At 38.2% G+C, this 15,437-nt stretch overlaps 1 protein-coding gene across 1 annotated transcript in view; it reads left to right on the forward strand.

Annotated features, from left to right (window-relative positions):
• Positions 1-15,437, forward strand: part of NELL2 (neural EGFL like 2) — a 134,630-nt gene that overhangs the window by 73,363 nt on the left and 45,830 nt on the right. Inside the window, exon 13 of the mRNA XM_059847045.1 lies at positions 507-632. Within this exon, the coding sequence (XP_059703028.1) occupies positions 507-632 (126 nt within the window). The remainder of the gene's footprint in view (positions 1-506; positions 633-15,437) is intronic.

A 15,437-nucleotide genomic window follows, 5' to 3' on the forward strand; every position in this document is an offset into this window, starting at 1 on the left:
TTCAGGGCCTTTTCAGATCTTACCATGTTCCTTACAGATTCTTCCTAAACAATAGTTCCTGTTAGATCAAAGGCATGTAGTTTGCATATATTTCTGTGTTTTGTGTACTGGTGACTGAGGTGACTGCACAGAGTGCAGTGATGGATGCCATTGCAGTGCTGAGGTCATTGCTCAGCTGTTTGGAACTATGGGTTTTTTTCCCCCTGTTCTATTTAAATCATAGAAGTAACATCCGAGGTACTTCAAAAGGAAAGATGTAAGCCAGTGTAATCTTCTTTGTAACTCCACTAACAGTTGTTCACAGAAACTCATGGTGCCTCTCTTGTTTGAATACTTCAAGCAGTTTTTTTTAAAAGGAGAAAGCCATAAAGCTTTCCAAAATGCACTGGCATTTAAATAACTCTTTAGTCTAGCCTACTACTGATGGAAGTGAACAGCAGTGCATTGAGAGATTGCAAAAAATAACTGCTGAATTTGACTTGTGCTCCTCTTTGCCTTGTTCGCAGATATTGATGAGTGTGCTGAAGGACGGCACTACTGTCGTGAGAACACCATGTGTGTAAATACACCGGGATCCTTCATGTGTGTCTGCAAAACTGGGTATATCCGCATTGATGATTATTCGTGCACAGGTAAGAGCTCTGTGTTTCTGGAAGGAAATAACAGGATGGTGGTATTTAGGAGTACTGATATGATTCTTTCAAAGTTAATCTTTGTTGGAGTCACAGAACATCTAAATGACATAATATTAACAGACATAATATTAACAGAATAAACATCAAAAGCTGGTACAGGAAAGCTAATGAATTTTACAGATTATGTGTAGGTCATATTGTTGTCCTGAAATTGTAAAGTAGGCTGGATTGTCTAATGGGTCTGCACTGTTTTGGGTGCTATTAAAAAGGTGAAGGGAGGAGACCGAGGAGGGAAATAGGCGAGTGAAAATAGTGCTGTTTTACTTGGTTTTCATGTCCCACACCAGTACGGCTTCTCTTGGAGTATAGCAACTCTTCTGCAAAATTTGGATGGAGTTAAATTTGCTTAAGAGTTACTAAGAGTTGCTGTGTCCTCATTCTGGACTCTCCAGTCTCAGTTCTCCCAAGTTCAGAGGGCAGGAGTTCTGCTTGCCTTGAGCCACTGGACAACATGGTCAGTCTTAGCTCTGTATCTTCCCTCTTTGCTTTACTGCCAGGGGACGTGTTTGGTTCATAGTGACTTTCTGTCTTCTACTCTTCTTTTATTGCAAAGTAATTTGGGGTTATGGAATGAACACTGGGCATCTAAAACAACCTTCTGTATCAGACCTAGGCTGACTCTAAGTGTTCCTGTGTTTTTTCCTATAACATAGATAAAGAAAATATGAATCAATGATGTGACATGTTTACTCAGTGAAAAAAATAGTAGCCCTGTTTTGTTTGCACACGGTAACAAATTAGCTTTTTCTATAAAAGGCTACTTTTTTTCAAAGCTTTCTTGGAGTTCTTATTATCTAACAGAAATTGGCTATAAATGTATGAGAGTATTTGGAATGTGAAGGCAACACTGTGAAGTTAATTTCTGATTTTGTTCTGTCAATTGTGTCTTGGATTTTTAGCATCAATGATATGTCTTGGTACAGAAACAGCTCCTTCATGAACTGGTATGATTTCCTTGCCCAAACATGTACAACACTCAGGGACATGGATGTCAAATCACATCAATGTTATTTTTGTGAATGCTGTCTTACCTGTACTTGTTATTCCTCTCATACATTGCCAAGCACTGTTTTACTGCGGGAAGCCCACTTCTTGAAGGCCCAAGTTATAAAGCTTGCCCACAGCAGGTTCTTTCTGAAGCAGCCAGTATATTTCTGATCATTCTCTTACATTTTCCACACTCTCCACTGAGTAAAGAAATTGTTTCACTACCTCCTGAGTGTGAATATTGGGATTATTTTAGGACTAACTGTATCTAAATCTGTGTGATGCTTTTTCTGCTTGGCTTCCCTTAACTTGCTGTTCTGATTGAACTTTGCAAATGGTAAAGCATCACCAACTTTGCAGGGGCATTGGGTGCTTATAAATATAATAAAGGTAGTTCTTGAGGGTCCTCACATTGCATTCCTCATACTTGCTGAAACATATGTTTTGAAATACAGAGTAGTTAAGAGCTCTAGAGAGTCAAACTTCTGTAAAAGGTGTTAGAAATCCATTTTAGATCCCACACTCCAAACTGAATGTGGTTCCACATTTGTAAATTATAGTTTTCTGTGAAATCAGCCTGATGGGTGACAAAAATGAATTATTTATTTTCCACCTTTGTCTTGATCAAGCTGGGAAAAGTCAATGCTAAAAAATGGGAATTAGAGAAAAAGTTTTGTAAGATTTCAAATCTTAAGACCTGCTAGGCCATCTGATTTGTAAGTCATGCTGTATATGCCTGTCAAAGACTCTGTATATATGAGCAATGCCACCTACTATTATTTGAGACCTGGAGTTTTCCTGGAGTTAAATTTTACATATTGGATTTTGGATACAGGTAACCCTGAGGATACAGTCCCTGCTGGATGATAGAATTTCAATGAATGGCAACCTAAGATCATAAAGTGTGCATGTCACAAAATAACTGCATTATTTTTTCTGGTTCCACAACTGTTGTGTGAGCATCTCCGGTGGAGGCACTGGTTCATTAATTAAGTTAATAGATATTCAGGACTGTGTTGGTGAGGTTATATAGTATGCACTTCTGTCCAAATCTCTCAGTACTCATGTACAGAGTCCAGTGCACTTTGAATTTTGTCAATGTCTGCAGTAAATGTATTATTTATTCAACCCTCTTTTTCCCCTCTACAGAGTCTGAAGTTCTTAGCAAGCAAATAGAGATTTCCCTTATTGGCAATTCTAGGTTTAACTTGCCACTGAAATATCAAGGAAACTGAGGAGGAGGCTGTTTTTTAATCCAGTTCAGGAATAACAAGAATAGGGCAAACAAGCAACAATTGACCCTTTGTGTTACTAAGTATTAAAATTTTAAAAATATATTTCAGGTCACAGTTTCTTGTAATGCTGTGTAATTGAATTCAGTTATGGAATTATACTTGTGCCTAAAATAGCTGCCACTATAAACTGGAGAGGAAGCTCTGGTAACACATCCTTTGGAATATTACTGAGCAGGAAAAAAAATGTTCTGTAACTTGGCATTAATATGTCATTGTTTGCACAGGATAGCTGAATCCCAGGAAGATGTTGAAAAATTGTGTGTGGACCTTGATTAGGCAGGTTATGATGTAGGTGGTGTCCACAACTTGCTGGCAGACTAACATACCTTATTGTTCTATCCTATGAACGTACATATAATTTAGCAGTCATTGATCAAAACAGAAAAGAGCCATAAAATCAGTGACATTGAAGAGTTTTTCTCCTGTAGGAGACATTTGAAAAGAAATCTGTGCTATCTATCTCTGTCAGAGTCGTGCACACAAAAGACTGATTTAGACAACCCATAGCTGCTTCCAAAACAGCTCCAGTTTCTTTTGTTTATTGCGAGTTTTACAGTAGATCTGAATTACATTTTTATTTTCACAAGAAAAGATGTAATGAAGACATCAATTTCAGGTATTGGTATTTGTATTCATAGCAGAACCAAGATTCCCAGGGTTAGATTGAGTTAGTCACAACCATGTTTATACAGAAAACTGTTGTTCATGACTGATTTTTATGTTCAGAAATCAATCATAGCTATGAGAAGGAGAGACGACTTCTAAGTTGCACCCATATGCCAAATGGGTGCACAAACTGCAAATTAAAATCATAAAAATAGGCCCTGGGCTACCATGCTTTGGTATCCTACAATGATATCCTCTCTCATTCCCCTTCCACTTTGCTTTCCAGAGCCTGGAATGTAATGATGTTGTGCCAGGGGAAGGAAGGTAGATAATGGCATGAGTCTCTGCTGGGGTAGTTTTACATGTGCACTAGTATGCTGCTGCACCATCACTGTTAGCTGGGATCATATCAGGATGCTTTAATTATTTTCTGAAAATAATAATATTCACATCTTTACTTTGCATGGGATTACAGAAATGCATGTACTGTTTTCTTGGCTTTAAAAAAGAAAGTTTTACTTCTAGAAACAAGGAAGAAACCAGTGTCACCTCTAGTCTTTCAGGCTGCTTTGTAATTTGCAGCTGGTAGCATTGCTCTGAGCAGCATAGTGGATGTCTTTTCCTCCACAATTTATTATGGGAGAGGTTAGGAAATGAGAGATGAGAGCTCTCTTTTTCACACTGTGGCTCATACCAGCCACAGTGAATGGTCAATCGTGTTTAGTCTCAACAATTGTCTTTAGTTGTCTCCATTGGGACCACTCACCTAACTAAGTAACCCAGAAGGAATGGAACAGAAGACGCAAGACCCTGTGAGACTTAGTGCCTCCTCTGGAGACTGTATGAAGGCAGAGGAAGGTGCATTCCCTGCTCTGGAGAAGCCACAGATCTTCTGAGATCTGTGATCTCTGAGATCTTACAAGTCAGATAACTTTTGAGGCTCTGTTCATGTGCAAAATCATGGGCCAACTTTTTTTTTTTTTTTTTTTTTTTGCTTTCCATTTGCCATAAAAGGGGGAGGTTTCTCTGATGGAAGTGCTGGTAGTGTGCTCTGCCTCTCCTGGGGTTTGGAGTCACTGAGATGATGTGGGTGAGGTAATGCAGCTGATGTTACCCTCTCAGAGACCTCCTCCCCAGGGGCTGTCTCATGTTTCACATTTGGTGGTACTGGGGGGGCAAGTGTGGGTGCTCTCCAGGAGTACCCTAGGACAATATATTCAGTTCTCCCTGTGCCTGTGGTCTGGGCAAGATGATAAACGACTGTCTGGAAGAAGGGCATATGAAGTGTTAGTATACAGAATCTTTGAATTAATGTTTGTACATGCTGTTTTCTGGGGTTTATGAAATGATGTATTACATATTTCTGGTAGTTTTTTCCTGTTGGTGTTTTGTGGTTTGTTAGGGTTTAGTTTTGGGGGATATTTTGAGAGAAGTGAGTAATCTACAACTTTGTACCCAGACACCAGTAAGACTTTGCAATTGTGCTGTACTTTGGCAGAAAAATACATGTGAATTCTTAACTGAATTAATTATTAAAAGCACACCAGGCATGTTGCAAATTGTGGGCTACTTCTTCCAAGCATGCTCTGGCCAAATCAGCAACGATGACCATTTTTGTGCGAGACCACTGCCGCATGTGAAGCTGGATGCTCACATACGTGTTTTAAGTGTCTGCAGACCATATAATGTTTTTTTATAACCACTATTGTCAATCTATTTCAGATTATTTTGTCTTTCCTTTTAATTTTAATTTTAGCCAAGTCATGCTGATTTTTTGCCAGAAGATTTGGCAAACCAAGTGGAGATTTTAAGTCTATGAGGCCATTATTGTGCATTATAGCCTGGTACCATTGTGATTGTGCTCCTGGGTTTGTTTTCTAAAGAAATTGGTGAAGGATTTTTATATAACATCTCATCTCTCTGTTGGGTACATTTGGGGTTTTTCTTCAGAGTCAAAATAGAAGAGATTAAGTAGTTCTTTAGAATCATGGAATCATGGAATGGTTTTGGGTTGGAAGGGACTTGGATGACCATTTAGTCAGAAGTTCCACCCTTCTGCTGTGGGAAGGGACAGTTTCCACTAGATCTGTTGCTCAAAGCACACAGCTTTGGTCTTTGGCCTTTTTGACTTGGTCATATGGAAAAACCTACTCAAAGCAATGAGGAGTATGTTGAATTCACCAGGCAATAACTAGCTGTATCCAGCTGGACCTCCCTTCTTCTCTGCCCCAGCCTACGTGTCTTTCTGAGTCTCAGAGATTTTTCCTAACAACATTTTTCTGAAAATGGTGTCAATGCATTCAGAAGCATTTAATTTTTTTGCTGCAATAGCCTCTTACAGTAAACTGAAATCTAATAATAGTTTTCACATAAATTACCAAGAAACATGGTTGTAGTAAGTTGAGTGACACCTGAAATGTTAATTCTTGGGAGTACTGGCAGCTCTGCGTATTTTGCAAATCAAATTAAATCACAAATCTGTTGCAAATTGGAAGGAATTCCAAGATCAACATTAAAATAATTAAGAGTCTGGGGAGATTGATTTGACATATGGAAAAGATTTAAGGAGAAAACTACACATTTAGCTGCATAACAATGTGCGTAAAGTAGGGATTATAATAACAGTAGTACTAATTAATAATTACTTGGGAGTTTACAATAGTAAGAGGAACATGTAGGGGAAAGTACTGGCCTGCAGATACGTGGCCAGTACCCTTTGACATTAATTTTTCAAGTCTGACCCATATTCTTTACTCCCTAATGATCCTGTGGGATGACTGAGAAAATGCACCTTGACATAATGCATAGACAACTGATTGCCATGCTTTGCCCATTCAGCTCTCACATGTCTGATACTCTTTTGTCCACCTTTCTGCCATGTTTCCCATGCAGCCATTAATGTTTTCCAACTGGCTACATCAGTGGGATTTATTTTACATTTGCTTTGCCCATAGCAATCAAAACTGTGTCTTTCCTAAGCTCTCCTGTTTGGCTCTATTCTTCTAGCTGTAACTTATAAACAACCTACACATCTGCTTGGATTTCAGCTAATGCCATTAGTGATGTCTGTGCTTAGGAAAGATACCTTTTAGTTTGGTATTTTGCTCCTTTTTTGGTTGTTTTTTTTTTTTTTTTTTTTCAAATAGTGTGTAGCCAAAGTTTGGGTCTTGCCTCCTTTTTGTTCATTAATGCTTTCTTTACAATCTAACTCTTCTGAGGGTGCTTATGAGAAAACAGTGGTGCTGTCTTTGCAGTGCAAATGCAGCCCATCCTTATTCCCTAAGTGCAGATTCCTCCACTTTGGGAACCAGCAGTCTGGTATCTGGAAGGACTTTAAAATTCCAGTTATAAGGACCTGCAATTTCATTGGAATTACAACTCATATCATTTGTAATTCAGATGACCAGATTATCAGGACTTCAGCTTTTTGCCCAGTTGTTATCCTCTGCTTCTTGCAAGCTACATTTATTTTTGAGGGGAAATACAGTCCCTGTCACATGGAGTTTTTTATTAACATAGTACTCTGACACACTTTGGAAAAATGATTCCTCTTGGCATCTAGAAATTCAAGTTCATAAAAGTGCATCTGCCTCTGGGCTTCTGTTCAGATTTCATTGGTTTATTTTTTACTTATAAATCCATCAATTGTTTGGGACATAAACAGTCTGAGAAATCTCATACTTTTTCTATACTGTGCAGTAGAAGTGAAGTTTAGAAGGGAGATTTGAGAAAAAGTTTTGTTGAATTTCTTGTGAGAATGCTGAAGGTAAAATGCATCTTTATTCCCTAGAGCACATATCAATTCACGTGTTCAGGAAAAGTTCATTTCTGGGTTCTGATGTGGGATGGAAAATGGTTTTGTACCAGTGTACATTGGTAGGATTTCAGCTACCTGTGAAGTGTGGGTATTTTCCAATATCATGTATTGCTAGCTATTTTTTTCCGACTGAACATTTCAGATCCCACAAATGATTTCTGAAAAAGGAAAAGTAATACCTTTATTTATTTAAAATGATAAATCTAGCTTACATGTGAGGCATGTGCTGTGTTTTAGCACCAACACTAACCTCTTCTAAGAGTAATGTGGTTTTCTGAGTTTCCACAGACAAAAGCTAGGGTAAGACTGAAGTAATCCAGAGCTGAATGAAGTCATCCGTCTTCTGTTTAAAGCTGCATGCTTGTCCTAAGTTAAAGTATAAAATCTGCCTGCTTTTTCAGACACACAAGTGTATCCACAAGTCTTCCTGAAGATAATAAGAAGTCATAGTGCTTAGTACTTGGGTAAATGAGACCACATTTTAATAAGTGACTAAATATGGCCTCAACTTCATTCAGCACTAATGTGTGCCCTTTACCCTTCACTGCTGCAAAGAAGTTTAAAAAATAGAATGTTACCTCAGACGAGTCATAGGCTTATCGTGTCCCAACTTGGCTACATGAAAATGCTGTAATATGAGACATGATAACAATAAAAAAGCTAATTTCTTCCTTTTTATTTCCCTTGACTTATTTTTGATGAATTCAGCAACATTCCAGTTTTCCTCAAGTTCTGCAGCTTATAGAGAAGCTGAGTGCATTGACAGTGCTTAAAAAAAAGCAGAATAATTGCTCAGTATGGTGCAAGGGACAGAGCAATAAACAAGCATACTAACAGGGGCTGGTTGTAACATCACTCTACTGTACGGCTCGAGTGAGGAAATGTTTTAGTCAGCAAACCGCTGGAGAATATGTGATGTGGGCAAATGAACCATCTGTCTCCCCATCTCCAGTTTTGGTTACACCCCACCCCAGTTATGTTAGAAGTAATGGGTACATGCATTATCACACAGAGCAATGCAAACTCCTCAGAGGCGATGGTGTCCAGCTATAACGTCAGGGTTGCTATTAGTAATAAGCACTGTAGAAGTCAGCTTGTGTGCATGGAGCCTTTTTAACTCAAAGCCTATTTGATTCTGGTTTCTATTACTTGGCCCAGTTTCCATTCTGCTTTATAGTATGTCAGCCTACACAAAGCTCTCAATCTTCTTTGAGGATAAATTCTCTCCAATATCCACTTTCTAGCGGTACGATAATTCACAAAGCTAATAAAGGAATGATCGCTCAGACTGAGCTTGTTGCTATGCGACCACATTACCAAGATAACAACACAAGTAATTTTTATATATCTGCTCTATCTTATACAACTGAACTCAATTATGCTTTATTTGGATTGAATCAGGTTATCCTTGGCAACTTAGTTTGAAGTCTGTTTCAACTTGGAATGAGAACTTTTTTTTTCCTAAAGGATAATTTTTAGGTCCCATCTTCTCCTTGGTTACTGACCCAGTTCATGACAACTGTTCATCTGGCTATGCAATTATAGCAGGATGGATTTCTCAGCTGATCAAAATCCAACTCATTTTTAAATGGTCCTTGGTAGAACACGATTTGAGTTGTTAAACAGAAAATGTATTCCCTTGACAAAGATGTGAATGCATGAATTTTGGTACTGCATACTTAATTCTTTTACATAAATAATTTTTTTACTAAATATATATATAAATATTTGCTATATGTATGTGTGCGTGTATGTGCTTATCTATGTATCTATCAATGCATTATATAGCATGGATTCCCTGTTGGCCTTGGGAGCAAAGGTTGGTAAGGGGTATTATATCAAAAGCAGTCTCTATTTTGCATTTCTACAATTTCTGTATTCAGTTTAAAATTTATCTTTCTGCAGAAGCATACATCAGAATTGATTATTTTGTTCTACAAGGAATAATTTATTTTGCATTCTTTGTGCAGTGAGGAATTTTTCAATATATTAAAGGAGTTCTAGATATCATCTTGAGAATATACTCAGCTTACAACTAATTCAGAAAAGAGTGAAACCTTTTTTTTTTTTAATGTAAAAAATTGAAATTACAATATTTCCAAGCATTGATGGTGCTTAAGATTTATATCATAGCATTAGGACAGACATCCAATGTACCGAATTTTTCTCAGTGTTCTGAAGTGCTCTACAGCTTTTCAATCACTCGGCATCCCTTGCCAGCTTCTACAGTGCAGTTAGTGCTGTGTCAGTACAATATGATTGGAAAGTAGAAGCGTAGGAGTATAGCAAAATTAACACAGTATATTGTAAAAAATAGAAAATCTGACAAATCATGCAGCACTAAATGAATTATTAATTCCTAAGGTAATTACATTGACTCTTTATGTTAGAATTTTACTGAATTGACGCAGGAGGTGGCATTTAGTTTGCAATTAAGACACCCTAATGTACATCTCTTTGTCTAAGCTCACGTTCTAATCAACAGAGGTCAAGAATTCAGCTGGACCCAAGTCAGTTATCTATTTACGGGTGCGAGGCAATCACCACGACAGGATTAGCAGATCCAGCCCAGACCTTGATTCATTGCAGCATGACATCCCTTCACAGCTGGACCTCCTCCCGTGGATGATCACAGGCTGTGACAGATAGACTGTAAAGATCAGGAGACACAGTAGGCAGCCTTGAGGACAGTTTGTTTGAAGTCATAAGGATCTTTCTGGCTCGGGAGATGGGAATCTGCTGCTGTCTCACTGAGCAAGCCAGAAGTGAGGGAAGTTGGATGGCTCACATCTATCATGTCTGAGCCAGCTGGTGATTGCCTCATGCTGGGAGAGTGTTGCCTGCTCTCAGAGGGACTCCAGCCAAGGTCAGTGAGAGACTGGAGCTACTGCATGAAGCAAGAGAGTTTTTAAAAAAGGAACAGTGGGGTTATTTAAGGTTATGTGATCATACTGTGTTGAAGTCAGTGGTTTCCTACACATTCACAGTAAAATAAGTTGTCTATAGCCATGATACCATTTAGCTGGGGTTTCAGGGTAGTGGATACTGCTGGCAGTACATGGGTATCATGTCTGTCTTTTGGCATTCTGCTGTCAAAAAACATTTCTAATCAAAGACAACACAGTTTTTAGAAAAGACAGAGGGTAAGAAAGCTAACTTCCAACACTGGTAAGGGGAGACATAATATTTTTTAATATTGTCCAGGGCTTCAGAAGCCTTTTCTTCTAATATTATTGTTGCAAGTTTTTACTTTGAATGAATATGGAAGATTCCTGTTTTGATAGATAGGAATTTCTGAATTATTTCAGTTCAGACAATCTGTGGGCATGGAAACCTTTAATTCCTTACAGTTTGATTCCTACTGCATGCCACATGGCAAATCTTATAATCACTGACTCCTGACACAACTTAGAAGTGTCCTTTGTTTTTCATGAAATGTTGATGAGAGATTAATCTGCTTTATGATAATGGAAGACTATTTCCTTAACTCCTGTTTTATACTGTCAGTCATTGCAGTTTAGTGTGTCATCTTCTTTGACAGTTTGTCTCTGCAATAGTTCTCTATCAATACTGCTACCTTTTGTCAGTCTTTTGGACCACCAAACTGCTTTCTTGTAGTAGAGACCCGTTGACCACAGCAGGAGTTGCATCCTTCCTAGTCCTTCTTAGCACACAGAATTATACTGAAGTCTACCTTGAAATGCACAAAGTAAACATACTGGATTTATCCGCATCACTGACTCACCCAGTGTCTGTGTTCCTATGTGTAGTCCCAAAGAATGGTTTATATTTTTTGTTTTGCATGTAACTTCTGGTTCACACTGAAATGTGCTGATGACTCTGCGGCCAGGCTGTGGTTGGTCAGGCACGAATACATAGTGTGCAGGTCAAATTCTCACTTCCTCTGCCCTGATTTTGTCTAAAACTGGTTTCAGTTCCTGTATTTGCTCTGTCAGTGTTTGCCAGCTCATGTAAATGGATAAAGGCAGCAGAGTCTTTGGCAAGACCTCTCCACTCAAAAGAGCAGCTCAACAAGAAGGAAGAAATGCTACCTACTGAGATAATATGTTGGCCATCCTCAGGGTTGTGATCTGCTAATGCCCCAAGGGAGGCCAGTGAAATCATCATCAGTAACTTGAAAAAAATCACATTGCTACAAAGGGGAGCATTGCTGTCTGTGTTGTGCTGCTGTACAATATAATCCTAAGGGGTTTGGTTGAAATTTCACTTTTGTTAGTGAAGTTGCATTTTGTGAGGTAATGTTTCTGAAAGTACTGTGTCGATTAAAGATACTTGATATTTTTACTGAGGACATTATCAATACACAAAACTCACAGAACTGTTCTGTATTGGTTTTTTTTAAGAAAATGCTAGTGGAGTTGTGGCATCTTCAAGACTGAACTAGAAAACAGAAAATCAAAATTATTTCAGGAACAGTAATCAATTTACCTTCTTGAAACCATGCCCTTTACTGTTCATGTAGTCAGCTGTGCAAAAAGTGACTTACTGCCACCTCATCAAATAACAAAGAAACCTTTGGATTATCAATGTTTGTATCAAGGACCAAGAGCTCTCTCAACAAGCTTGGCAATAAAATAGGAAGCTGCTCCAACTAAAAGGTTCACAGGAGTTTTTTTGACAGTATTTTTAAATTCTGACAAGCTTCCAAACCATCTCAAAAAGACATTATCTCCTTATTTCTGTTGTTATATGCTGCAGTCTTTTCACATCCTCCAAAATATTTTATTTGGAGAAATGATGCAAGGAATTCTATCTATTTCATATTTTTAAAGTAAAAGGTATTCCAGAAAAAACACGTGCAGTAAGCTAGCTTAATTAGCCTGTAACTCACACTGCTCAAAATCAAAAGTCACTGTTGTCTTCTGTAGCTGTTCTTTAGAATTGTCACAAGAAATAAATTAGAATTAAGTATCTAAATGTTTTATCCTTTTGTTTTTCAATTCATGTTTTGCTTTAGGAATGAGCATTAAAAAAAATATATAAATGTCCTTATTTATTTAGATTTTATTCCTTCAATATATTCACCTGTTTCAGTGTGTCTCCCTTCCAATTTACTTTGAATGGGGCACAGAATTTAATCATGCATAGTTATTTTCTAATGCAAAATAATATTAGAGTGGTAGACTGCTTAATCATGCAATAAAAGATGAATTTATACTATCCCAAATATCTGTCTTGGCAGATATTTGAACTAATTTATAAATACTTTGTAAGTTAATGTCCAAGTCACATGGAAATGGAGATTTGGACTGGACTGACAAAGATAAGTAGCTCTGAGTCACACAGACCAATCACCAGGAAAAATATATTGTCAGCAAGAGTAATTACAGCAGGTAATTGTGTCATTTACCCTGTTACAGACGAGTAAATGTGATGAGTTTGGAACACACCAGCTGTCACACAGTGTTAACTTTGATGTTTAGGATTTGGAAATCTGTAGTAGAGTCTTTTAATGACAGTGCATTTAAAGAAACAAAACTAAAGGTTTCACACTGCTCAAAGCGGGGATAAATGGCCAGTGTTACTCAAGATAAGACAGATTTCTAGAAAGGTGAGCACTCATCAAGAGTATCTGCTCCAATTTGTTCAAGTGTTTTTAAAATTTTGGAGCATGCAAATATTTGGAAAGAAAAATTTGTTACCTTGTTCCTAACCCTTCAGAAGGTGAAATGGAGTGCACTTAAATTCTGTCTGCATCATTTTAATGCCTGAGAAGTAAATAAAGTTGTTGTTGGTGGTAGTCTGAACAGATATCACAGTCTGCTTTGAATACCCCAGGCTGACCTTAATACACCTTCCATATGATGAGCTTATCTTAGATTTAAGTACTCCAGAGTTGTTCCCAGCATCTCTGCCTAAATCGTAACTTTTCCAAAGAGCAGACTTGTGAAGAAAGTAGGGATACAGAGGTGAAGTCATTCTGGGATGATAGTAATAGTAGCAAAATGGAATATCTGGTCAAAGTTTACTTTCTTCTTAACTTAATTGATTCTAAATTAATATTTTGACTTTTTGAGACCTAAACAATACTTTAGACTTCATATCTGTAGTTTTGCTTGTTGGAACAATTCATGGTGTCCTTAAACAAGGTAGCAGATTTGATGGCAGAATTTTTCAGATATGTGCAGTTTTCAAAGATGGGTTTATGCAAATATTTATCAATATAAAATACACATAAGTATCTTATAGGTATTACAATCTTAATGATTTTATGATGCACGTAAGTATAGAAGTAATTATTTGTAAGCTTGATAGACACTAGCAGTTAAACAGTGGCAACAAAACCATGGTGTGATCTGGAAAATCTACCCATGAAAAAAGTTAGCCAGTGTCAAGTTTCACACCATTACAGCAGTGGGGGAAGGTAAGAGCACATTCCATTGCATCTCCTTTACTGTGCTCTGCTTCTTTTTGTTTGAATCAGTTCAGACAGCTCTGCAGGTTATCTTCTGGCATCAAGGGCTCTGTCTGAACTGCAGCAGCCAGGGGCACTTCATGGCTCTCAAGGTCAGGTGTGTGGGTTAGCTTCTCCCTGATACTGCACAGTGCTGAGGACTGGCTGCACCACTCTCCCCAAATGCTTTTCTGTCCAGGGAAGGCAGCTGGCGTGCACTGTTCATGAAGGATACATTTGCTGTGCTGTTTTGGTGTGCCTCTGTGAACTACCAGGGGGGATGTACGCTGGGGAAAATTGGCTGTATCACTGGAGATGGCATTAAGGCTGACTAAAGGGAAAAGCAGCAATGTTGTCTTACCTTACCATCACTGAAGTATAACTTTATCCCTGTTTTGGAGTAGAGGACTCTCTTGAAAATCAGGTTAGCAACACTTAAAGAAGGCCTCCTCTCCCTAGGGAGCTCAGGCATCTTGTCTTGTCAAAAATAGTGCCGTCCTTGATATACATTGAGTGATCGCAGTGTCTGAGTCACAGCACTGCCAGGGAAATGAGAGGAACTACTTCACGGATTAAAAATCTCTCTGCTGCATGAGAAGAAAGAAAAAAAGCCCATTTGTTTCCCAGCATTTATGGTTAGGTAAGTTGCTCCAGATTCCTGCAGACAAGAGCAGGATCAAAGCAACAGCAGCACTTCATCCACCCCTGTGGTGCCTTGCCAGACGAGTGCTGACTTACGTAATGGTGCTGTGATGTTATAACTGATTTTCCAGGTGCCCCTGAAGTGTGTTGACAAACCCTGGCCACAATGCTATTCCAAAAAGACTAGAAGCAGCACCCGCTGTTTCTAGAGATTTTTGAGAACATTACTGTTCTCTGGCAGTTTTGATTGCTGAGACATCTTCTATCACTTTGTGCATATCCACCTTCTGTTAACTTTGTGCTGAGAAAGTGTTCAGAGGTGTTTTTATTGAGCCATCTGGTCATGTGGGTAATCTCAAAATTGTTACTAATGAAATATGAGAACAAGCAGCAAGTTGCCAGCCTCAACAGCAGTCAGGTTACTTTACAGCTTTTATTTGTGGAACAGAAGTATGTGTGGGAGGGAGGCCAAATATCCAGCGGGTATCTATTGCTAGTGGCAGACTTGTAATAACGTGGAGCCTTTTAGTAAGGAAGCAGTAAATAAAAGGGTGGGAATTAGAAGAATTAAAATAAACATTTTCAGTTGGCTGAGGAAATTGTATTTGCAGCTCTAGTCTGGCTGTTCTACTAACAGTAAAGTAGGGAGCACCGCTAGAGATGCAGAATTTGCTGTCATCACTTTGGACCACATAATAGAAGATCTTGAAAGCATCAGTTTATCATAAGTGTCTGGGAGGTTTTGTATACAATAAAAGTTGGAATTAAGTAAGATATACCTAGGAATAAATAGTGCATCTGTCTAGATTTATTGGAAAAAAAAAAGAGAAAAAAATAAGAATCTATGGAAGTCTGGGAAGTGTACTCAATGAAATACCTTTTAAAAGATAGAAAATTCATTTTGAAATGTCACTGGTGAAAGATGCTAAGAGATCAGTTTGAATTAAGGCAAAAAGAAGTGGGTGACAAGGTCCTTGTCA

This window comes from Haemorhous mexicanus, chromosome 5, assembly GCF_027477595.1.
Source record: "Haemorhous mexicanus isolate bHaeMex1 chromosome 5, bHaeMex1.pri, whole genome shotgun sequence".
Taxonomy (NCBI): Eukaryota; Metazoa; Chordata; class Aves; order Passeriformes; family Fringillidae; genus Haemorhous; species Haemorhous mexicanus.